At 40.4% G+C, this 25,373-nt stretch overlaps 2 protein-coding genes across 3 annotated transcripts in view; one reads left to right on the top strand and one right to left on the bottom strand.

Annotated features, from left to right (window-relative positions):
* The window catches only part of LOC124279415 (homeobox protein prospero-like), a 31,693-nt gene extending 22,526 nt beyond the window's left edge, over positions 1 to 9,167 (bottom strand). Inside the window, exons 1-2 of one of the 2 annotated variants that reach the window (XM_046715236.1) lie at positions 8,990 to 9,167; positions 314 to 1,929 (exon numbers count right to left, since the gene is read on the bottom strand). In XM_046715236.1, coding sequence (XP_046571192.1) covers positions 314 to 1,929; positions 8,990 to 9,167 — 1,794 coding nt within the window. Of the gene's footprint in view, positions 1 to 313; positions 1,930 to 8,821; positions 8,969 to 8,989 lie in introns of those variants that run through there. The other variant, XM_046715237.1, reaches the window with a different exon arrangement.
* On the top strand, positions 9,151 to 25,143 carry LOC124279416 (dihydrolipoyllysine-residue succinyltransferase component of 2-oxoglutarate dehydrogenase complex, mitochondrial-like). Its single transcript, XM_046715238.1, is given in 14 exon segments — positions 9,151 to 9,246; positions 13,178 to 13,208; positions 15,349 to 15,397; positions 18,113 to 18,177; positions 18,394 to 18,468; positions 19,407 to 19,462; positions 19,787 to 19,895; positions 20,099 to 20,175; positions 20,178 to 20,339; positions 20,777 to 20,874; positions 21,264 to 21,462; positions 22,007 to 22,090; positions 22,544 to 22,711; positions 24,239 to 25,143. Coding segments are annotated over 14 exon segments (1,389 nt in total). The 5' UTR covers positions 9,151 to 9,165; the 3' UTR covers positions 24,374 to 25,143.
* The last annotated feature ends 230 nt before the right edge of the window (positions 25,144 to 25,373 follow it).

The following is a 25,373-nucleotide window of genomic DNA, read 5'->3' as shown; positions in this document are numbered from 1 at the left end:
AGAAAATACAGCTGAACTGGAAATGGATTCTTAGAAAGCTCAATTTTAGATTATTAAATATACTTAATTTGTATTAATTGTATGTGAAAATACTAAACACGTGCCTAAATTAACCAAAAAATTAGCGAGATGATTTTGGGGGAATTAAAAAATTACTCAATAGTCAAAACACCTACTTGTTTCATATCCCAAACATAGAAAATGATGTTCATGACGTCAGTCACTGGACTGTCAGACAAACTGGCATCATGGAGTTTGAATATTGATGAATGCGACTTTAAACAACGAACAACACCGTTTTTGTAAAGGATATCATTTGCATCTGGCCATCCATATCACTGCTGGGAGACACATCATACATGTCCGACTTCCCCACGTGGGAGAAGGCATCGGAGGGGGACCGCGGGGAGCCAGAGTCATTGGGCGGAGAGTGGCTATGTAGGCGGTGATCCGGGAAACAGTTATCCCGTAGCGTACTAAAGGCGAGAATGTCTGACTGCTGAAGCCCAGGGTTCGGTATGGCAACACTTGTTGGTAACATCGGTGGCAGGAAGTGAGGATATGACTGGAAATGTCGTTCAAGGTCGAGGTGATGAGACGAGCTCGGAGTGCTGTCCTGAAGAAGGGCGGCTTTAGCTCGAGGAGAGAGACGTGTATCGGTGACTTTTGTACGTTTTTTCTTCGGGGTGTTGACTATGAGAGGAAGTGCCTCTGTCTGTTCGGGTTCCTGCGCATACAGAGGTGGCAGCACCTGTGTCGGCATGTAATAGGGAAAATGAGGGAAAGGCACATGAGGAGGAACATGTTGAGAACGAGCTAAATCATTGTCTCTGTTAATTGCTTCAAACGCACTCAGCTTCTCACCAAGCCTGCCCAAAGAGGCATCAGAAAATAGATCAGATTTGGGGGTAGTGTTGTTGCTCTTGCGTTCAGGTGTCGGAGCCTGGATAACCTTCTCCGCCTCCTCCACAACTGGTTTCTTAGTTTCGACATTGTCTTTTACAACATGTTTTTCAATCATCTTGCTCATCACATTTTCCACCACTTTGGTAATGGCTCCAATTATTTCAGTTTTTAATGAGTCCATCACACTCTGCATGTCCCCTACATGTTGAACCGACATAGCACTACTGGACAGCTTGTCAAAGCGATCATGTTCCTGAAGGAGCTGTTGCATATGCCTCAAGTCCAGCTCAGACCTCCTCACAGGGAAATAGTCATCCCGAACTGGTGACTTTCCGACTCCATTTTGCTCCTTGCTGGAAATGACTTCATCGGATCTCTTGTGATTCAAGTCGCCAGATCTCTCGTCTGCAGGAAGATCTTCATCACACATCTGGTCACATTTTCGCTTAACTGCCTGTAGCTGCTGCTGAAGCTGCCGAATATGTTCTTGGAGGGCCATCTGCTCCACCTTCCGATACTTCCCCTCCGAACTTCCATTGCTGCCATCATGCTGTTGTGGCTGGAGCTGTTTGCGTTTGGGTCTCTTGACTTCCATGGCCTTCAGTGAAGGCACATCTTCATTGTCTGATGGACCTTGTCTCATACTCGACAAAATGTTTTCAACACGAGCCCTCTTGGCTTCTTTACTGTCATTAGCTTGCCACTCCCCAAAACTTCCATCTTTCTGCTCACCAATATCCTGCTCCTCCTCGCCAACACTATCCTCCTCACTGTCCACCCGAGGGTCAAGGTCATCCGAGACATGATCCCCATCAACAGAAACATTTTCACTGTGAGACATGATAACAGCTGAACTGGCCTCTGAAGGGTTGTGTCCGTGGTTCATCACATGCATACTCTTGTTAGGATCATTATTGTTCAAGTTCTTTCCTTTGTTCTGAAGTATTTCCCGCAACAGGTGCGATGTATCACTTGGAATGTTTTCCACGGCTGGCATCATGTTTCCGTGAAGAGTCTTGATAGCTGAAACAGCCAAACAATAGGTGAGTAATCAAATTACAACAGTAACTTGCATGCATGCACCAAGAAAATGGCAACAGCTTGAAGGATAAAAAGCAGCCTATCAAATATATGAAATTAATCAGTCATGTGTAGACGACAAGTTCTGCCGTATCATGTTGATGCTTAGGAAGCAGTTGATGCGAGGTTTGTATTTTACTCTCGACCAAGCCATGTGTTCGGCCAGATCTTATGTACCAACAGAGGAGGGTCTGTAAGAGATCCCGTACATATAAAGGAGGGTCACCTCAAGATACTGCATCCAGCATACCCTCAAACACTAATACCAACCTCTGAACTATTGAACTAAATTCACACACTGCATTTTCAGAAAATTAATGACTCAATAAATTTAAATGAAGTTAAGCTTTATCACTTTTGTTTCAGCCCACTATGGTGATATATAAATTAACCTGTCAGCCCTGGGAATGTGAGCACATAATTGTTGCAGAGTGTCCCAGATTTTTAAATCCAAGATGACTGCCAGAAAGAGTGCTTATATATTATGGCAGTGTAGATGTGTACAGGTAAAGGTATTCTGGAGCCTACCTGATTTAGAATTGAATATGCATTTTGTTTATTGGGATTATTCTGTAACAATTTTACTATATTTTTAAAATAAATGGAATTTATCAGTATATTTAGTTAAATCAACTCTTATGAACGAACAGCAATAGTAGCAATTACTGTTAGTAATTGTTGATCAGACTGTAAAGTGACTTTGTATAAAATGTGTTTTACTAAAAATTAATTGATAATTACGAGTTACAACAAACTCACTGTTAGAACAATATATAATGAAGTAAAAATCATTCCGTTCAGCTCCAGGCAAGTCACGTGACCGCACGTGCTTATGGGCAACGTGCATATCTATTCTTAACCATTACGTAATCGATTATTAAAACTTGCATTAAAAGAAATATAGACGCGAGTTTCAAACATAAAAAGAAGGTACACTACATAACAAAGGATATAAATATTAAACGTTTCATGAAAAAGATGTTCTTTTAATGTCGGGCATTGTTCAGCAGACCCCCAATCTGGTGTCGCAGGAAGAGCACCTGTCTGCGAGATATTTGACGCAGGGCAGCACCTGGTATATATTACAAATACTCTGTGTTGTAATATCAGAATTTAGCATCAAGTGTGCGTGTACAGCAGTCATGGCGCGCGATTCCTCGATCAAATAGATTCAGCTTTGACAATAAATGTAGAAAAATCTTTAAACGGTCATATCACAATGTAAATCGATATTATGAAGTCAAAACGTGTTCATATAACGGGTCCATATACATTACAAACTGAAAAGATGTTTAAAGATGTTGTCAACGCCATCGATTTGTCACGTTATGTCGTGAACATATGTTTAAAGTACGCGAGGCGCTATAGCTCCTGATTACATACAACTGGCGGTGTCCACTTACGCCTTCATGGCAGGCTGCTAGAACGCTTTCTCAAACTGGGTCTCGTTTGCATCTTTAACGGTTTTATTTATTCAGCTTTATCACAGTAATTAATCGTGTGTGTTTTCAAAACGTTTGACCACGATTAAAACATTGTTCTTTGTAAAACATACTTAACGCTGACTCGGTGGTAGTTGCACAAGATAACGACTGAGAAACTAAACACCAAAGTTGCAAGTTTAAATAAACGAAACCTTTGAACACCTCCAATATTAATTTCCTAATTGATTTTGATTAAAGCTGCAGTTTATAGCCAGAGACCATCAGTAATAATCATATACAACTAAACAACTCGATAACTTATCAAAACATAAATGATCACTAATGCACGCATGGTTAAATAAGGTGAAAAATAACGCGAGGTGTAAAGACTCGGGCTTTATAACTTAAACAAGAGTTAATCAGAGAAACCTTTGTTCTAACGATGTAGCGAGAGCATCGCGCGCTTACATCTAGCGACCTTCGTTCACTACAACAAAGACAAAAAACCAAAGAAATTACAAGATGTTCCCCCCTCACCTGTGACAAAGGCTCGTCTTCCACACCACGCCGTACCCTCCTCAACTCCCGACTGACAACTCGCAGCTGTCTTGGGTGTTTTACTTATACATGAACCAGATCACCGAAGCGGAACTGTTCGTCGTCCTATCACCTCCCCTCCCCCGACAGGTGAGAGACACCAGCTTCCCTGACCGGCTCATCAGTTCAAGACACACTTAGGCGCGTGGTCAGTCTCGCGCACCTGCCGCAAGTTCGTGAGCTACCTGGGGACGCCTTAGGGGGTGCAGGTTACTTCAAAGAATACCGATGCAACTTTGGACACATTAACACCGTGTGGCTTTCTTTATGAAGACCCACTAGTGTCTGTTATAATTGACATAATGTTTCCAACTGGTTTACCAGATTTTAGAATTTCTTTAATTAAATGTGGACATGTCTAAACCCTCGTCATTGTACCATTCACGTACTATTCACCTGTAACTGCTATTGTCAGAGGAGACATGACCCCTCGTCGGCTTACGTTTGATAAATGTTTTTCATTTTATTCACGTTTATGCAGTTATCCTTCAAATGTACACAGTGCATATCAATATAAGTTCACAGAGAACTTTAAGAGATGGTTATAAGGAAATATTATGTTCCAATACTGTTCAGGAAAGCACAAAGCTTAGAAAAACCTTTTTAATGAGAACAGCAAGGGCTTGATAAGACTGGCGATGAGGATGACGGTTTGATGTGTGGGTCAGCTGACATGAAACTACCTCTTTGTGAAGCGGCAACTGTCACCCGTTTCCCGAGTCAGGAAGCCACACATGGTGTACTTCAAACAATCTTATATACACTGACAATCGTATACACACAAATATTTCACAAGTTTTCTGAGGAAAGTTTTATCAGCCGTGGAATTGTTCTAGAAACATCCCGAATTTTCTGTAGCAGACAAAACCCGTTACACAAACTGTTATTCTTCGGTGCATAGCATTCGTGATTGACATCAAATGTCACCGCGCAGCCAATAACGGTGCAGAGGCAGTGGCGTCACACATATGCAAATTTCTAATATGCTTGCAAATGCATCCCAAATGCCTGCGGTTTCTACTTTCCTTTAAACGTCGAACTATCGATTGTCTCAACACGGCGTTACAATTTGGATTACTTTTTACCGACTTATATGGTAAGGATATCTCTGTAGCAAGACAACAGATGGACGACATAGCACATATGGGATTTGAAATGCTATGAAAAGAAACCTGTGAGATGAAGGTGACTGGCTGTATGTTGTATATTCGGCAACATCTGTAACAGCTATAGAGAAATCTCGCCCACGACGAAAGTCCAATACTCTACACAAGCTGTATACCTTTGATCTATTTACTTTGTGAAATATCCCTTTTAGTTTCGTGTATCTTTCTTTTTTCCAGATCAATTCAACTTCCTAAAACACCCCCATTTATAATTGTATGCTATAAGGAAAAATGGTGTTATCATAAGTAATCATTTAAACCTTTCGGAGGTGTGAATAAATCAAACGTATCCACCTCGGTAAGTTTTGATGAATAGTTTCATAAAGCTTCCTTGCTGTTGTAGCCAGACCTATTTGGTATTCAGTCATAATTGTCAGAAATGATGGCTGTAGATTTGGATAAACACCCCTCAAACAAGACGGACATTATTCACTCAGCGTTCACGGCCTGCGATGAGAGCGCGATCAACAACAGTTGAATAGCATAATTAACACGAGTAATTAACAAGTTAATTAACAATCGACATATGCACCACTGTCAGCCAGTAATACAGTGGTGTACCACACGTCAACAAGTGTTGATTACGAGAGACAATTAACGTTATAGTCATTCAGATTTCTCACTATCAGCTCTGAACAAACCTGCAGCCCGATGTCCAGGGGTCACCGTGCTTCCAAACAAAGTGCAGTCCCTTGATTTAATTCATTAAGTCATTCTTTCATTGGTATATAGATATATTTCAATCATTTGTTTCCACCAAAGCGCCTGTGATCAGTGTACATGTTAATAAAAGGTTTATTGATTGCCACTGTGAAAACAATTATACAGTTATACATCAATGCCTTTAAATGCGGGTGAAGCGACAGTCTAACGAATTACGACATATTTCACTTACAACATGTAAAACAGTTATTAAAATATTAATTATATAGATAAGTATACAGGTTTCGTGATGAACAACTTAACTCGGAAGAATGCCATGAAAGTGACGATATACAATCTTCACACTAAAATGATTATTTTTTCGTGATTCACCTTTACTCCATGGGGACCTCAACATGTCTAAATGGATGCCCCTAAACCTGCATGCTCACGCAGGCAAATTATATAAAGAAATTAATTGCTTAGATACCTAGATTGGTGGTAATTTCATAACTTAAATTCACTGTCCATTTACATCCGTGTTTAGAATTACAAAACATTCTTGCTCAGATACGTATAAAATATTGTATTATTTATGATATACATACATTCGTGACGTGGAATCTTATATAAATACTACCTATAGCGACTCAAGGAGCGACTCGGGAGGCTTATACCTTTTTCGTGTATACAGGTTAATGTTTGGCCGGAGAAACTACATATACACCATCGTATATATAAATGAAATATAATGTTGTTTGATAAAATCGATGCTGGGACAACGACTTATCTGTGTCATCCATTAGACAATCACTTGATACCGTTATCTCCTACATGCAGCATACACGGGCCTGCCAATATCTATGTTAAACATTCGCGCAGTTTCTCATTACATTATAGATGCTGCGGAAGAAACACTTATAAGACATTATCAGTTCACTATAGAGAATATTTTCATCATCCTGTAATGCATTTTATATTAGAGACTGGTTTGTGTCAACTAAAACACGTGAGAAATAGTTTGTACCAACGATTCTATACTTTTATATATCTATATGCATGCGTACCTGTGGTGGAAAATGTTTTTCTTCCAGGGTGAATAATTAATTCGTGTTTTTCTTCTGTTAAATTAAATAAAGACATTTTAACTTTTTTGCCTTTGTCAAATTTTTAACGACACAGGTGACAATCACGACGGTTCCTGGAATCGGTTGTGCTTCTCAATGAGGGAAGACCGAGAGGTCATTTCCAAACACAACTATCAGCAATCTGTTCATACACTATGAAATAATTTCCAAAAGTGTCTTTGTGGAAGTCACCAGGAGTTGGTGGACCCGAGTTTCGCACAGTATAGGTCATTGTAATTTATATGAATCGGTGTTTGTATCACGTGACTTATTCTATTGCTATTGTTGGACCATGTTTTGGCGGTTTTTGTGACGTAACATATATTTTCACAGTTTGTATAGAAAGTTGTAAGCTAACCGGCAATAAATGGCTTTTCGAAACACGACAGTAGACAGCTGACAATAATTCTTGTAACACAGGTTACATTGATTATTTACTTTGTTGGTTACAACTTACATGCTAGTAAATAAGGGTACTTATCTGGTACAAAGTCGCTGATGCCCGTACGCTGGGTTCAAATATAGTATATCAAAATTACAGTTTTGTAATATAATATTCCTGTTTTGAAACCTAAAATATACACATTCTAAACAATTTTCCGTCGTTAACGCCTTACGTTTGATATCGGAAATATCATTAAGGGTTTGGTCGACACATGTAAATATTAATATATTACAAGATCGATAGATTTGGCTCCGGTGAGAGAGACACCTTTAAGCCGATGTGACGTGGTACCAGGCAGAACAAGGGATGCAGAGCGAGACATCATCGTTCCGATCCAGGTTTCGTTGTTCAATCAGGATCCTGACGTCTGTGTATGTCCAGCTTTACACGACTTACGTGGAACGAGGAAACTCCGCCAGTGTGGTATTCGACAATTGTACCCCGAATATGTTTAAATTTATTTATTTATTAAAAGTTCTGTATTCTTCAAAATCAATCTATTTCTAAATATTTCTTTTAAAAAAACACCAATGGATGGTGCGGGGCGGGGTCTGCGTGAGAAGGGGTGGGGCTGTCAGGGTTGGGGTGGATCGAAAATGAAGATTTGATTTCTTGTCTAATCGTTGTGCGATTCAATGAATTAAAACATAAAAGTGATATATGAATCCTATTATTGAAAAGGTGTCAGGACGCAGGAGACAGTTCATGTACAAGGTAATGTTCAACAACTGCAACTTCGGGACATAAGAATGCAAATATTGATATATCATAACTGCCGTGGCAGTCCGGGTTTACATTAGCTCATGTCAATTCAGTTATACTACACAAATCTGGTGAATAACCTTTTGAAATTGAAAGGCGTTAATGTTTGACTAGTTGTGTAATTTTAAAAAAACATATCAAACACCATTCTTACATACTTCCTCGCGAGATAGACTTCTTCATGCGTGGTTTAACAACAATGAACAAAAAACATCTGATAAAACTTTTCCTCCACTAGACGCTTAAGACTCCGTTTATCCTCGTGCTATTCTTGGAGGTAAATGAAATAGAAATTACCATACGGAAGGTAGGGCTCAAATAATTTGCTCGGTCATGAGAAGAAAAGCGACACTTGTTCTATCGAGTACAGCATTTCCTTATTGATAACAAAATATTTAAATGCACATCATGAATTAATTTACTACTTGTAACACGATACACGCTCACCCGCCTATACTTTTACGAGACAAGAATCAGTTATTCATCTGTCTTAGTCATCCCAAACAGTCAAAAGATTAAAACGTGTTGCGGCCTAAAATGAACAATTGTTGTTGACTGAACATTTATAACAAAATGAATATTTAAAATCTATGACACGACGTTTAAACATACATATATACATAAAACAGTGATCAATGCGGAAAGAATGAGATAGAAATATTATAAGCTTACTAAGCCACGGGCGATGGAAATAACTGTCCATATGTATAGCAGCACCGTCAGCAACAGGACGTCTAAGGTATCACATATTGTCTTGACAGTTTCCACAAACAACGCTAGTCCGTTCCTCAACTCCCTTGCCAGGTGATGTCATAGTTGGAAATGTGAAAGGTGTCTTACCTTTAATCCATCGATGCTGCCCGTCTCTTGGACTCTGTACTCCGCTTGTCTCGGCGCACTTAGTGTAGCTCTCTTCAAGAACAATAAGCAACTTATCTGATTGGGGAACCTCCCAACTCTGACCTGTGACCTCTCCTGTAAACTGCGCATGCGCAGCGGAAGTACGGACGACCGCCATGCTTTCGACAAGACTGCGGTATTTACCGCAATGTACTAGGTTTTTAACGTCTTGTAGAGCAACCCAAAGGACGCCTAAGGCAAGTTATGAAATGCTTCGACCCCTGTAATTTGGATGTTAGCTTTCGTGTAGATGCAGGTGTCTGATCGCAAGATGAAAGCTCCAAACAATCCGGTTTCCTGGGAGGGCTTGTCAAAGTCAAAATGACATTCACAGGGAAAATGTACCGATTTGTAAATATGTGCCCTTGAAAATCTGTTTACCTTTACAGAAAAGTAAACCCACATGCATTAAGTAGTATATTTAATGTTATACATCAGCCCATGGGATTATATTCTGACCAAGTTCACAATGCAATAAATGAAAGTTTTTCATCATACACCGGCTGAGTAAATATCCACCCAACTGTTTGGAAATATTTGGAAAATATAAAGTGAAATGACCTTCGTGAGTGGAAGAAAGGTAAAAGGAAAGTGTTTGCACATTAGACAGATGTGTGATCTGCTGATTATTTACAGTAGATTACAGATTCATCTCTTGGTGCAGTCAATATCATTTAGCCCCCTGTCAAATGAGGACAGACCTGCCTTGGACATGATAATAGATTAGGGTCAGTTGCAATCCTGCCACGAAGTGTGAGGTTGCATGAGTATACTGAAGTTTGCCAGGGTCCAATACTATTTATGGTTCTAATTCTTGACAAGAGTATATAGTTTCTGTTATGAACGTAATTATTACATCTTGAATTACAATTTACACTGCATTATTACATTACTTAACAGAACGTTGAAATTTCTTGTAAACACCCTTGAAATTAGTAATTAGGGGTTCTTAGGACCCCAAATTTTGTAGGTCACTGTCCAACCCAGTTTGTGACATTGAAAAAAGTAGTTGGTTACTATGTTTATTCATTGTACTCATTAGTTACGGAAATGTAACTGAAAATGTTCAGCAAAATCACATTTACAGTACATGGTTAATCTATAGGTATAAGGTGTCTTGTTTTTGTAAAGATCTGTCATTTCATTGTCAAAACAATATCAATGCTATCTTGATGATGAATATTAATAAACATGTTGTGAAATTGAAAGGTAATTTACCCTCTCTTTGTGTTTTGTCTTCATGAATGACATGTCCACAATAATTATTTAATAGAATCATCCTCTTCAATGTGAATGAAGGATCATTTAGAGCTCGACATCATTATGTGCTCAGACATGTTAAATGGGCCAACTTTAAAAAAATTCTTATGTGCTTGGAAAATGTAAATTACTTTTAACATTCTGTTGAATCAGTCAAACTAAACATATGTTATGATTTATTAATGCTACAGATTTGGTACAGTGTAAACAATGGAGAAATGTTAGATTAATGTTCCACACATTACTCTGTGTATATGATGTTTCACAGATATCTTTATTTTCAATAAATTATGACTTTCGGTAGGTCGAACTGTGGATTGTATATTTTGGATATAATCAATTGGTATAACAAAATCCTTATATCCTGGATGCTCTGCTGAAATATGATTGATTTAGGAGAGATCAAGCACAAGTTGTCTCCCCTCCTCTAAACACAGTACCACAAGCAGCAAATATGTCAGCCACATTGTGTCAGTGTGTGTTACCTGATGGCAAGGGTTTAGTTTTATAGCGAATTACTATATGTCACCTAATGGTATTAAAGGAGAAACCAATGCAGAAAATGACCTATTATTGAAAGTGTGAATGTTTACAAGTATGTATTTGTGTGTTCTGATTGGCTATTGATGTCTAAGCATGCTATGGGTCAGTGGTTACTGGATACAGCAGCTGGGCTGAGTGAAAATGAATATGCATCAGTTGTTTCATTTTAGTCATGTATCCTATTTCCTCAACTACCATATTTTTACAATCGTAAAAGAATGTGAACACTTTTGTCCACCAGACCTCAACACTGAAGATAAAAGACAAGCTTCCATAAATGAACAGTTATGTCTTTTTGCCCCTACAACAGCTGTAACAAAGCTTTGAAGTAACAATGCGTGCTGGGTTCAGTTGTATTTTTCTAGCCTACCATGCCAAGAGTTTTTTTTATGTGAATTATTGTTTCTTTTTCTGTATATTCATTAGTTGGTTGACAAAATATTTTGGTTTTCAGTTAAGGTATTTAATTCACACGTCATGGGTATTTCATAGTAATTACATATGCTACTGCTGGCTAGTGGCAATGGTCACACGCTGTATAATTTTATCCCAGTTGATAATACTTCATGTTTCTCTGTGGTTCCACCAGTGCCCTATCAGTTGACTCCTGTGAGTGAAGTCACCTTCTACCAACAGGGATGTAGTTGCCGGGACGTTGGTCCCACACAGAATGTTCTCCGTGTTTTCATGAAGAGTTTACCTAGCTGAGTAGAGAGGTGCACCGTCAAAGATTTCATTGCCACATGTGAAGGGATTGTTGAGTTTGTGGGATGATGTAGACATACTGGTGGCTTGCTGATTTGTGGGGGTGTTTAACTTGAGGGGTTTTGCCGCCAACTTGTACCCGAAGACAACCACCGCATGGATAAGAGACTTTCCTGCGATTAGTCGTCAAACATTGCTTGGTCAAGTGAGTGCACGGTTTACTTAGTACCAGGCGCTGCAATTCGCGGAAGGCGGGAAAGTTGGTGACCTTTTGTTTGGACAGCGTTGTCTGTCGGGTATCCTAACTGCCTGTGTGCAGGGGAAGGGAATGCAGAGATTGCCAGCTGTAAGCTCTACAACACATAACTCCCACTTGCACTTGATAATGGTGGATTTAGGCCGTGGCAGTTGGAATTAATCCCGCTAGGCATCTCATTTGCATAAGTTGTTAGAATTCTTAGGTCAGACTTTGACAATATTTGTAAACCTGGCAACTCTTATTAGCTAGAAGCCCATGCTTTGTTTCCGTGATGTTTGTGCTTGAATATAGGTTCTGGTTAGTGTCCGCCCTCGAGATGTCCCACAATCAAACAGAACAAGATTAAAAGTCTGATTGAGTCGTCTCCTCACACATTGGTGTGCTGGTCACTCCGTGGCTGTCTCACACAAATGCCATTGTTGACAGTATTGTAGCCAATCCCCACACCAAGTCACTACAACTTTACGCCTGTCTATGTACTCTGGTTTCTCAAGTTAATATGTAGGTGTAACAGGACGTCATGTATGTTTATTGTATAATATGTATGTTTACAACATAATGAGTATATCTGTCATGTTGCTTGCGGTTGTTCGTGTCAGTGTGATAGTTTATCAAGATATCACGATCCCAGATTCTGTTCGACTTCATGCATGTTCAGCTAGTCTGTGTGAGTTAGTGAGGAGCTAGTGTGACATTTGCTGGTAATGTCCCCAAGCAACCGCGCTAAGTACTGACTCAAGATGAGATTAGGCTGAATGCATTAAATAATTCTCAAAACAAGTTAAGGACCAGCTGATTCTTTCATATGACTGTAGTTAATCTGTCAGTTATGGAGTGCCCGATTCTATCACATTACTATGCCTGTAGTTAATCTGTCAGTTATGGAGTTCCCAATTCTATGACATTACTATGACAGATTAACTATCGTAGTATTCAAGGATCCTTAGGCCTAAAAAAAAATGTGGTTCCGATTACCCTACCAACCCATCAATTCTGGTGCCGACCCTATTTTTTTTAGCGGTATGAATAAAATAAGCTCTCAGATACCATTGTTTTTCCCCGGCAAAGATGGACATTGGTCATTCTGATAGAGAAAGTTGACATGATGGCTGGAAGCTTGGTGAATAAACAATTACACATTGATAAATGTGTTATTAGTTTGTACTTTACTTCTAAAAAAAATGTAAAATAAATATTAAAAATCCTACCTACCTACCCTAAATTTTACAGAGGTGTAATCGGAACCACAACATTTTTTTTATTTGGCCTTCGATCTTTTCTCAAAATGAAACCAGTTGGCAGATGTTTATTTTTGTCATAACAGTTTGGTGAATATGATGCATTGTGATTGTGTATTACAGGTCCTGGTGGGTTTGCCTCAAGAACTCCGTGGTAATTATATCATACAAAATTCATTTAAATAAAGGTGTTTGTGGAAATTAAGTATTGCTCGTTGGTGACCTTCCCATTGCAACTGTTTGTCTTCAAAAGTAGTGACGTTGTATGGACATACCCTTACAACAAATACCTGGATCCCAAACACCCCCTCATTTCACCCAGGGTATTGGAGTTTTCATCATATCTGAAGCTAGTCGTCATTCCATTCCATCAAAATTTGAAAAGTGAAACATTTAAGGATAAAAAAAAATGTTTTTTGCCTGTTTTTATTCAAACTTACCTGAAAAATAAATAGATGGTTTGGTGAGCAGCCAACAATTCCGATGTGATGACTTTGAAATTCGAATGGCTGTAGCATTATGAACGTGTAAAAAAGACTGACAGACTGATGCTCATTGTCTGAAACGAGCAATATGTTGCCAGTGACATTGAGTTGAGACAGTATCTTAACAAAACACTGCAATCAGAATACAGTGGGATACATATTGATGTTTTCGTGCTGTACAATCAGGTCTTACAGTTTGCCGGGAATATTTTTTATTAGAAAAAGATGAACAACAGTTCCAAGCAATAAGTTTAGGTGACATTCAGTTTATTATATGTTCCCGTTAGTCAATATCTTCTAATCAGATAATGTGACTTTATTAATATATATGTTAGCTCGTTCAGTATAAGTTACACAATTCTGTTATAGTTTATTGATGCTTGCCATATGTAAATTCTCTATATATGGATAGAATGCACACTTAATTTGACTTGTTGCAACCCTGGAAGTTTAGGCCCCAATCGTTGTTTAGCATTTGTGATCATACCAGAGAATATGTGGTTTGTTGTTTGTTACCCTGTTTATCATTACAGAAACTGGATTTGTATATTTGTTCTTAACTTGTTGTTAACAATAGTAACTGTGCTGTTTCAAATATGTTGATTCTTAAAACAATATTCTTAAATGAATTATCTAAATTTCAGATCCTTTTTCCAAACTAACAGCTTTTTACAGCCTATTTGAAAAAGATATTACCAATTTGGTCATCTGTGCAAGACCATAACATTTTGTTATTACTGTCTAACAACAACTGGGAAATATATGATTCTTATTTGGATATGTACTGGCATTTGCTCTCAGCAGGCCCAGATAAGTGTTGGAGAGATCGAAGTGCTGTTACCTATGCTGGTTGTAAGAGGTAACATAGTGGCAGGGGAGGCTTGGTTGATGGCATGTCACCGAACCATGACACCATGGATCATTGCTTGTCTCGTCAGTCACAGGGTTGTGTGGTCCATACTGGATTATTTATAGGTAGCCATGATGTAGCTGGAATATTGTAGATACAAAGACAACACACAACACGGACCTACATACAGACACACGCATACACACACAACACGGACCTACATACAGACACACGCACACACACACACACAACATGGACCTACATACAGACGCACGCACACACACAACACAGAACTACATACAGACACACAAACACGCACACAACATGGACCTACATACAGACGCACGCACACACAACACGGACCTACATACAGACACACACACACAGCACGGACCTACATACAGACGCACACACAGCACGGACCTACATACAGACATGCACACACACACACACACACAACACGGACCTACATACAGACACACACACACACACACACCACGGACCTACATACAGACGCATGCACACACACACAACACGGACCTACATACAGATGCACACACACACGGACATACACACACACACACACACACACACAACACGGACCTACATACAGACGCACGCACACACACAGAGTAGATTGATAGAAGACAGGGTGCATTCAACATTCTCCTGTGATGTTAGTGTCTGTTGTTTATCGTGAAAACAATTTTCCAGCTATATGATGGCAGTCTGTAAATAATCAAGTGTGGGCGAGACAACCCAGTGATCAACATCATGAGCATTGATCTACGCAATTGGGATACGATGATATGCATCGGGAGGTGAGCAAGCCCCCCATTAAACGCCTCTTACTACATGCATCTGTAGCCGAAGACCAGTTCTGACAGGGATCTTCACATGTCCTACAATACAAGTGCGTGACATTGCCCCCTTGTTTCCTGTCTGTGTTGTGTTTTCAGCCCCATCCTGCAGGGCTCTGTCTACGTTATGGGCAGCTGTTGACTCACAGTAAGTCGGCCAAAATCAATTTCACTTCATCAGTGTGTTATAAATCTTATAATGCATTGTGTTAGAATAGTGAGTGACGTGTCACTGCACCCTGGGTATACAGTGTAATGGATATGTTTTGTACAGCCGAGCAAATGTATTTGTAGACACTTCGTAATATAGAAAAGCTGGATGATTTTGTTTCCTCCAATACAACATGTGTTGTGATTTTGTGTATCATGCTTCCTAGCGAGTGTTTAAGTTGACACGCGTATTGACCACACCAGGCCTGGAACATACTTCCTCAACCCAGCACCACCACCCATGCTCAGGTCGACCTGGATGTTGGGATGTAGTTTCCTCAACTCATACCCTGTTCATTCTTGTGGTCAGTGATCTAGCTTAACCTGATAAAGTCCATCCAACAAAAGTCTAATGTTCTACTAGCTCTCATAATACCTTTCACATGAAACTCGGGATAACCACCTTGCGCTTCCTTATCTGAAGCAATGTTTGATATTCAAACCTCAAAAGACCTAAACTAAAATATAGGGTTTGGTTGTTACATCTTCAGCAACAGGTTCAGTTCCAACACAGGTACACTGTGAAATCCCCCTTAAAATTCCCCAGCTTAGATGTCTCAAAAAACTTGCAATCCAAATTGAAAACATTGTCATTATTTCTTCATAATTCAGGTGAACTTCAGAGACTTATGGCAGTCCTCAACTTGATCAGCTTGTATAAAGACTCAGTCTAGGAAAATTGTGTTCGGCTGGTAAGATCAGCCAATAACAGTCCACATATATTTTACTGAAAATGATGCAAAGAGCCAAGTTCGGGCTGGTTGTCTCAACTATTGTGCCTTATTCTGTTTTTATTATCAAGTTTCATTGTCAGCAGATGCTGATGTCCTAGTCTAGAAATTAGTTGCTGTTTATACATATTTAATAAAAGTTTCAACAGTTTGAATTTAGAAGTGATACACAGAAGCAAATGAGTTTTTACGGATGTCAACTTCATTATTATGAGGAACAAAATGTTCCGGAGTACATGTATATCTTTACTCCTTCATTGTGTTCATTGTGTTCCGTGGCAGGAGTAATGCTCATGTTATCAACCACTGGCCTAGACTCGCATCACATAATTCCAGCATATAGATTCGCGGAATAGCTGTTCATTGATTAATAAATGATCTGGAATGAAGCATTGGTGCTTGTTACAACCCTAATGTTAGCAGAAGAAATGAGGTTGTCCCTTTATTCTACTACTATAGCAGCAAAACTCTTCGCCACTCACTCACTCACTCATTCACCCACCCATTTACATGTGAGTAACCTGTTACACAGATTTTGAAACGTCAATAAACATTCTAATAATGCACCTTACCTGGTTTGCCTTTGTGTGAACCCTGCACCTAGATGTGACAGCTAATATTACGTATTACGCCAACTGATCAAAGGCTGCATTCTTAAGAAGCTGCGGCAAGATAATAAAGAAGATTAGGGCCGTGTAATGTGACTTTGTCCCTGTTGCTGTATCAGTAGTGTTAATTAAAGATTGCTAACTACGTGGTATATATAGGCATTACTTGTTGAGTGATAGACGTGGGTGGTTGATGTTTTCAACCATCAGCTGGGTATGGCTACCTGTCCATCAAAAGACATATATATCCAGGGCAGGTGAAGATGGGGGTGATTCTTCCTCCTTGACATCTGAGGGCTGTTATCACTCGCGATAACGGGATGATATGTTGGCTGCACACTATGACTGCATGCACTGATAACGCGTCATTCCTTGAAACTGTACCATATGTCAACTGGATTGTACCACAGCAGAACTAGTTATTGATTAGTTTTGACAAACACCATTTGGTCACACTTCTGCATGGAAACACTCTCTTAGTATCTGCCCATATTATTAATATAGATTTATCTGTGTTAATAGTTAGGCTAGTTCTTGGTATTCATCAGTATTTCTTGGAGAATGATCCGTATGTAATTAGTATGGCTGGCTAGAAAAATCGATAATCAGAAATATCGTTGATGGGCAGAATTATAGATATGAAACTTATGTCATTGATAGTATGTTACATAAACTATTGTGACGAATAAAGTAATTTTCACACACAACAAATGAAGTTTATGTTCATATTCATGGCCGCTTCTAATTTATGTTTAGAACTATATTTGTTAGTAATCCATCGTAATGTGTCACTAGTGATATATTTTAGTTTTTCATTGTTTTTTATCCTCCAATATCGATAGTCGATCAGTATTTGTGAATCATAATCGATGTATGTGACGTATAGAGATAGCCAGGCCAAGTAATTAGTGAAGTGTTTTTGAAAGGGTGAAATGTTGAGCCGCTGTAAGAAAGACAGTCAGGCATTGTTTCTCTATATGTTTCACTGTTCATTTGACTGCAAGGCATTGTCCTGCTTGTTGAGGAATTTCAACTGATTGTGTGGGTGGTTGTGTGGGTGTTGACAGTGATCTTACAGTAAATCCCCACAAACAGGATTTAGTGTAGAGTGCTTTGTTGAAATACTAATGATTTCATTTCTAACAAACATTCCTGAGCTGTCTACTTAGGGTCAGTACGTTAACAGCCAATTTGATACTCTATTGCTCATAATCTAAATTACAGCTATGGAATATTGAGCTGTCATACCTTGATGTTTGTGTGGAATTGTTAACAACCTTGAATGTATTGAGGTCTCTCACTGCTGTGTTTCAGTCAGTCACTGACATCATCAGGTGGATTGGTACCAGCTAGAACCTTCAAGACCTCGTCTGTCCGATGTAAGTACTAGCTTACTCCTATAGATGGCCCCGGCAGTGGCAGGAGGCGGCCTCTTTCACTGTGATAAGCAACACCATCATTGTCTGACTGACATTTATTTGTGTCTTGTGCAGTTGTTTTTCAAAATTAGATTTGATAACTTATGTGCAAGCGAGGTAGCTTATCATGATGTTGAACTATACAAATGTTCGTTTGTGTATTGGATGTATTTGCAGATGAGGAAATGAGAACAGTGAACTCACCTCCATTCGCGGAGTCCGTAACAGAGGGAGATATCAGGTGGGAAAAAGGTGAGTCATTTTCTCAGCTGTTTAGTTTTTGTGTCATATGCCCAGTAGCCATTGTCTTCTCATACACAAGCTATAACTGTTCTATTCCCACATTCCAATATTCTTATGGACAGGCAACATATTCTCATATTCCCACATTCCTATCTTTTCATCGACAGGCAACATATTCTCATATTCCCACATTCCTATCTTTTCATCGACAGGCAACATATTCTCATATTCCCACATTCCAATCTTCTCATCGACAGGCAACATATTCTCATATTCCCACATTCCTATCTTTTCATCGACAGGCAACATATTCTCATATTCCCACATTCCTATATAGACACATACTAGTCCCTGTATCCTCACACGTGCACAAGTTATACATAGATTTTCAGGTTCACACAAGTGACATCTTCTTTATGCACCGCCAATATGAACACACACTGATCAGTTTGGGTCAACAGTTTCTGTAGCTTCAGCATGTTATGATCTGTATAGTTCGGACTATGAAGAATTATCAGCCACTTCTCACCTATTATACCAACAGGTATGAAAAAGGCTGATGAAACATTCATAAACCATTTTGAGGTGTAAGCGTCCATCAGGCCAGGAACACATTCATTGGAATCTTGTGATGAATCCATAGTGACTGGATTAAAATTGTGCTAGCCTGCTGGCCTGCGACTACTAAAATGTGCTGAGGACTAGTAAACCTGTGGTTGTCATCTTCGTAGTAGCATTTGATGGCCATAATTCTGGACAAGTGCTCTGTGTTGAAGTTTTACAACACCCAGGAACAGAATTTGTCTCACCAAAAACAGACACAGAAAACATTTTTCTCATGATCAAGCAGGACTGGCGACAGTCTTTGAGCACTGTTGTCAATTCTTCACACTAGTACTTGGATCATTTTCTTTTGTTGATATTGTGATATTCTGACTGTATTTCAGCTGTTGGTGATTTCGTGAGTGAGGATGATGTTGTTGCTGAGATTGAGACCGACAAGGTGTGTAATCATGACTGAGGATTTGCCTGCAACACATGTCTGCATAAATTCCAAAACTGAAATTAATGTTTCATCATTCAGTGTTAAAAATTAAGTATGGAAGTTTTCCTTGCCATAGTTGTAACGTCGAAATTCAAAATCTTCAGGCTTTGCAGGTTGAAATAGCACCAGAACAAAACTCAGACGCCCCACACCCAATTATTTGTAAAGTTTGGAATCTTTAAATGAAGGTAGTGTTTGAGAAGAACCTGAAGGGCCAGGTATAGCAGTAACACATGCCAATACTGAGTCCCTCCTTCTGTATGTCACATGCTCTCTGTCCAGACCTCCATCCCTGTGCCTGCTCCTGTGGCGGGCATCATCGAGGAGTTACTTGTGGAGGATGGTGGAACTGTCGAAGCAGGACAGGAACTCTTCAAGATCAAAATCACTGGTAAGATCTGAATGATCCCCTTATTGAATGACAGGAATCTCCTAATTATCATTGGGATTCTATGTCGGAATGGACAGCAACCCAGATTACTATTGGTCTCAAGTAGATGTAACAATGACTTGTGTAACAGGTAGTAAGGTATATTGAATTGAATTGGTTGACAGATTTGTGTTGAAGTTTGATTTGGATCATTCTTTTTGTAGGTGAAGCCCCTCCCCCAAAAGCGGCCAAGGCTGAAGCTCCTGCAGCTGCAGCTGCACCAGCTGCTGCACCACCCCCACCCCTCCCCCCCCACCATCAGCAGGCCCCATTCCCACCACCCCACCCCCAGTTCCCTCTGTCCCAAGGGCCCCTGTGACCTCCACCCCGACCTCCTCTATCAAGGTTACCCCATCATCAGCTCCTCCTATGGACATGACGAGTGGAGCAAGAGGAGAACAGAGGGTGAGTCTACATCACTCTAGGGTTGGATAGGTCCCAGGCAGCCTGTCATGCTGTGGTACTGGCTGACTATACAGGGAAGTGATGTGAGGCTCCACCACATAGCAGGTGTCATGTCCTCGTTCCCTGACGGCCAGGGATGCTGACATGTCTGGCTTGTTCGGTTGTGTAAAGCCCATTCCTGGCGTCCCCAGCTACACCAAAGTCAAGGTAGCCCAAGTCAAGTGAATTTTCCTGTGGACAAGTTAAAATACAATGATGGAAGTCGTCCTTAATTAGTAACATGCGAGGGCTGAAATTCTGAAACAGTTCTTAAGGCTTTAATTTTCCTATGAATTGTAACTGAATCAAACTGACAATGTAAACACAGCAAACCGTTTTGTCTTGTTTTGTCTTGTGTTGAACAGCATGTATTTATAAGTCTGTGTGTGGCGTTACAGGTGAAGATGAACAGGATGAGGCAGCGGATTGCCCAGAGGCTGAAGGATGCCCAGAACACCTGTGCCATGTTGACCACCTTCAATGAGATTGACATGAGGTAGTATAGCCCATGGTCCTGTTCCACAATCTTCATGCTAAGATGGTTGTAACTTCCATAGTTAAACAAAGACTTAAGATAGTAGTAGCACAAAAATGTTTTTGTTGAGTAGGGCCCAATAATCTTACTTTAGGTAAACATCGTCTTCTCACCGTAGCCTATGAGAGGGTAGTAACTGACATGTAAGGGACAGTTTCTTGATGAATCCACTTGTAGCATGTTAAAGGATGTTGAAAGAAGCCTGTTGCACGAATGTAAGTTTGAAGCTCAGGGAAAATAGTTATGTCACAAAATATTTTCGTCAGCCACATACATGTATATCGTTTGATAGAACTGCCTTGCCCTTAGACCCTGTGTACTGACTGCCTGTGTGTGGCGTTGTTTTCCAGCAATGTGATGGGCATGAGAGCCCAGTTCAAGGAGGCCTTCCTCAAGAAGTTTGGGATCAAGTTGGGATTCATGTCTGCTTTCGTTAAGGCATCAGCGTTTGCCCTTCAAGATCAACCTGTGGTTAATGCAGTTATAGACGATATGGAAATTGTGTATAGAGACTATGTAGACATCAGTGTTGCTGTGTCTACACCCAAGGTACAACATGGACCATTGGACTGTGGGGGTCAGGGAGGGAGGGAGTGGGTGGGTGGGGGTGAGGCTGGGAGTGGGTGGGGGTCAAGGGAAACGGTATGTGTTGGGTCAGGGAGAGATGGATGGGTAAATTCTTTAAGGTGAGTATGGGTTTGGAACTCTTCAAGGGAGTAACTTGATTTTGTTTGTTGAGAGATAGAATAGCTGTCTTTTGCAAAGATAAGGAATGAATATATGTGAACCGTAACTATGTCCAATACTGAACATTTGCAACAGTCTAATTGTCAATAAATACTGTTTAGTATTGTTCAGAGTATCTTTCAAAGTTTGCAAAGTTGTGAAAGTAAGCTACAATACTTAACATATGTCTGTTAACCTGGTGGTTAAAGCGTTGGCTCGTCACGCCGAAGACCAGGGTTCAATTCCCCACATGGGTACAATGTATGAAGCCCATTTCTGGTGCCCTGTGATATTGCTGGAATATTGCTAAAAGCGGCGTAAAAACAAACTCACTCACTAACTAATATACGTGTCTGTGCTATTTCAGGGCCTAGTTGTTCCAGTTATTAGAAATGTGGAGAGAATGAACTATGCAGACATAGAGAAGACAATAAATGACCTGGGAGAGAGGGTAGGTCTACAGCAAACATGTCGGTCAGTTGATGGTGATTAGCGTTCAATATACACTTATACTTACTTGGATATTGAGAAGTGATAGTTGCTTTGTAACGAAATGTCATAACCTAAGATAATTATTGTTTTTCAGAGAGATGTTTTAAGTCTCCGTACCTCCAGGCGATCTTGGAGCAAAATAATTCTATGTTAAGAGTTATGAACATCTTAGTGCTAAGATCGAAAGTAAATGTTTTGTAGATGCAGTTTTTAACAGCTCATTACTTGTGTACAGAAACAAGAATGTTGTGAGATTCACTGACGTCCAAGACTGTGTTAGTTTGCCATAGTAAACACTGCAGTTGGTGCACTCACAGACTGAAATAATCAAATATAGTTCCAGCTGTCGTGTGGCCTGATATTAAATCCAGTGTTTTGTGGACCTACCCAGACAGTGCTGTGTTTGTTGCAGGCGAGATCAGGGAGTTTGGCGGTAGAGGATATGGATGGCGGAACCTTCACCATCAGCAACGGCGGTGTATTTGGTTCCATGTTCGGCACCCCAATCATCAACCCTCCCCAGTCTGCCATCCTCGGCATGCATGGAGTCTTCCAGCGTCCGGTCGCTCTGGATGGGAAGGTAACATGATCCCACACCATTGTAACTAGGGCTGTTACTGGACCTTGTACCTTGTCTCTTGAGCAGCCTTCAAAATTCCACTAGCCCACCAGCTCAAGATTACTCCATTGTGCTCATGTCATGATATACCAAGCCAATACTTTTAGCCTGCTTGAGGCATTTGAATGAAGAAGTGTTTATCAATATTCTCCTCACTCATACAAGTCAGTGTGGAGTACTGGCTGCATTCACCGGGCTGTTCATCACGGACGGACAGGCCCGACCATACAAAGGGGGATCCCAGGGATTATTATTCCAGTAAAGCTGAAACAAACTGGCACATAATTGTGTAATGAACGTTGCTCCAACCTGTTGGACGTCAGACTTTTGCTATGTCACCCCGCGGGATAAGTCAGTATCAGTATGTCACCCGTGGGATAAGTCAGTATCAGTATGTCGCCCCGTGGGATAAGTCAGTATCAGTATGTCACCCTGTGGGATAAGTCAGTATCAGTATGTCAGTCGGTGGGATAAGTCAGTATTAGGATGTCACCCTGTGGGATAAGTCAGTATCAGTATGTCACCCCGTGGGATAAGTCAGTATCAGTATGTCGCCCCATGGGATAAGTCAGTATCAGTATGTCACCCTGTGGGATAAGTCAGTATTAGTATGTCACCCCGTGGGATAAGTCAGTATCAGTATGTCAGTCGGTGGGATAAGTCAGTATTAGTATGTCACCCTGTGGGATAAGTCAGTATCAGTATGTCAGTCGGTGGGATAAGTCAGTATTAGGATGTCACCCTGTGGGATAAGTCAGTATCAGTATGTCACCCCGTGGGATAAGTCAGTATCAGTATGTCGCCCCATGGGATAAGTCAGTATCAGTATGTCACCCTGTGGGATAAGTCAGTATTAGTATGTCACCCCGTGGGATAAGTCAGTATCAGTATGTCAGTCGGTGGGATAAGTCAGTATTAGGATGTCACCCTGTGGGATAAGTCAGTATCAGTATGTCACCCCGTGGGATAAGTCAGTATCAGTATGCCACCCTTATGTAGGATAAGTCAGCGGGCCCACCTGTTTGGAGTCCTCCTATCAGTATGCCACCCTTATGTAGGGTAAGTCAGCGGGCCCACCTGTTTAGGAGTCCACCTATCAGTATGTCGCCCTTATGTAGGATAAGTCAGCGGGCCCACCTGTTAGGAGTCCACCTATCAGTATGTCGCCCTTATGTAGGATAAGTCAGCGGGCCCACCTGTTAGGAGTCCACCTATCAGTATGTCGCCCTTATGTAGGGTAAGTCAGCGGGCCCACCTGTTAGGAGTCCACCTATCAGTATGTCGCCCTTATGTAGGATAAGTCAGCGGGCCCACCTGTTAGGAGTCCACCTATCAGTATGTCGCCCTTATGTAGGATAAGTCAGCGGGCCCACCTGTTAGGAGTCCACCTATCAGTATGTCACTCTTATGTAAGATAAGTCAGCGGGCCCACCTGTTAGGAGTCCACCTATGTGAGTCTGATGTTGATTGATGTTGTTGTCGTTGCAGGTGGAGATCCGCCCAATGATGTATGTAGCCCTCACCTATGATCATAGACTTGTAGATGGGAGAGAGGCTGTCCTCTTTCTGAGGAAAATAAAATCGGCAGTGGAGGACCCCCGAGTTCTACTATTGGACTTGTAATATACAAGCAGATGTGTTGTAGACATTTATTGTGCCTAATTCTTATGGAGGAGACTATATTCCGGAGAATGCATTGTGTTCTGAGAATCTCGGGAGCATCTACAGCTGTCGCAACATCACTGGTCTCGCATCATCAGCCTCGCACCACTGACACAACCCACAAGACTGTGTGTAAATGTGTGTTTGATGGTTTTATTATCTTGTTTCAAATTGCACAAATACCTTTAATTTTGAGGAAATATTTATTTGAATAAATTATCTACTTATTTGATATGTTTGATTTGCTATACGGCGAATATTGACTTGCTCATTTATGGCATTATTTGATTGGTAATAAAGTATTAAATAACACACTCGTCAAGGTTTACATCCACATACATAAAACCTTGAAGGTGGTGCAGTTGTTTTACTACTGTGTCCATTCACATGATCAGTAACCAGCACTAGTTATTCTGGTAGAAATACAATTGAAAGTGGAATACAACTGATAGTTAAATACAATTGATAGTTAATACAGTTGATAGTTGACTTCATGGTTTATTCAATATCCATTTATAATTTCCCGGACTATGTTATAAATGTAGTGTCAGGCTGTGTAGAATGCTCCTTGTGGTGAGTGGGTCAGGTGACCTTACTACTAGGTCACCGTGACCTTCCAGTTCACAATATTGTGGCAGGTGGAAGTTTTGCTGTTTCAGGTATGGGCTCACCCTTGTGATTGATGGCAACATCAGGTATATTTTCTAGCAGTAAAGTATTTGAGTTGTTTATTGCTTGGTATTTGTTGTTTTTTGTGCTGTAAACGGGGCTGAGATTAATATGACGGGGATTTGTGGTCATGTTTTACCTGTAATCATGTGTTCTGTTTAAGTTATTGTGTCTCAAAAGGATATGAGTGTTTGTAGCTGTCAAGATGGACCTGCAAACCTATGGTGTCACCTGTTGAAGTGAGAACAGGTACCCAGTAACCTAGGCTTGTGATAAGAGGCAATAATGTGGG

Source organism: Haliotis rubra, unplaced genomic scaffold, assembly GCF_003918875.1.
Source record: "Haliotis rubra isolate DU_JTF1 unplaced genomic scaffold, ASM391887v1 Scf25, whole genome shotgun sequence".
Classification (NCBI taxonomy): Eukaryota; Metazoa; Mollusca; class Gastropoda; order Lepetellida; family Haliotidae; genus Haliotis; species Haliotis rubra.
This window is presented reverse-complemented; position numbering and strand designations above follow the sequence as displayed.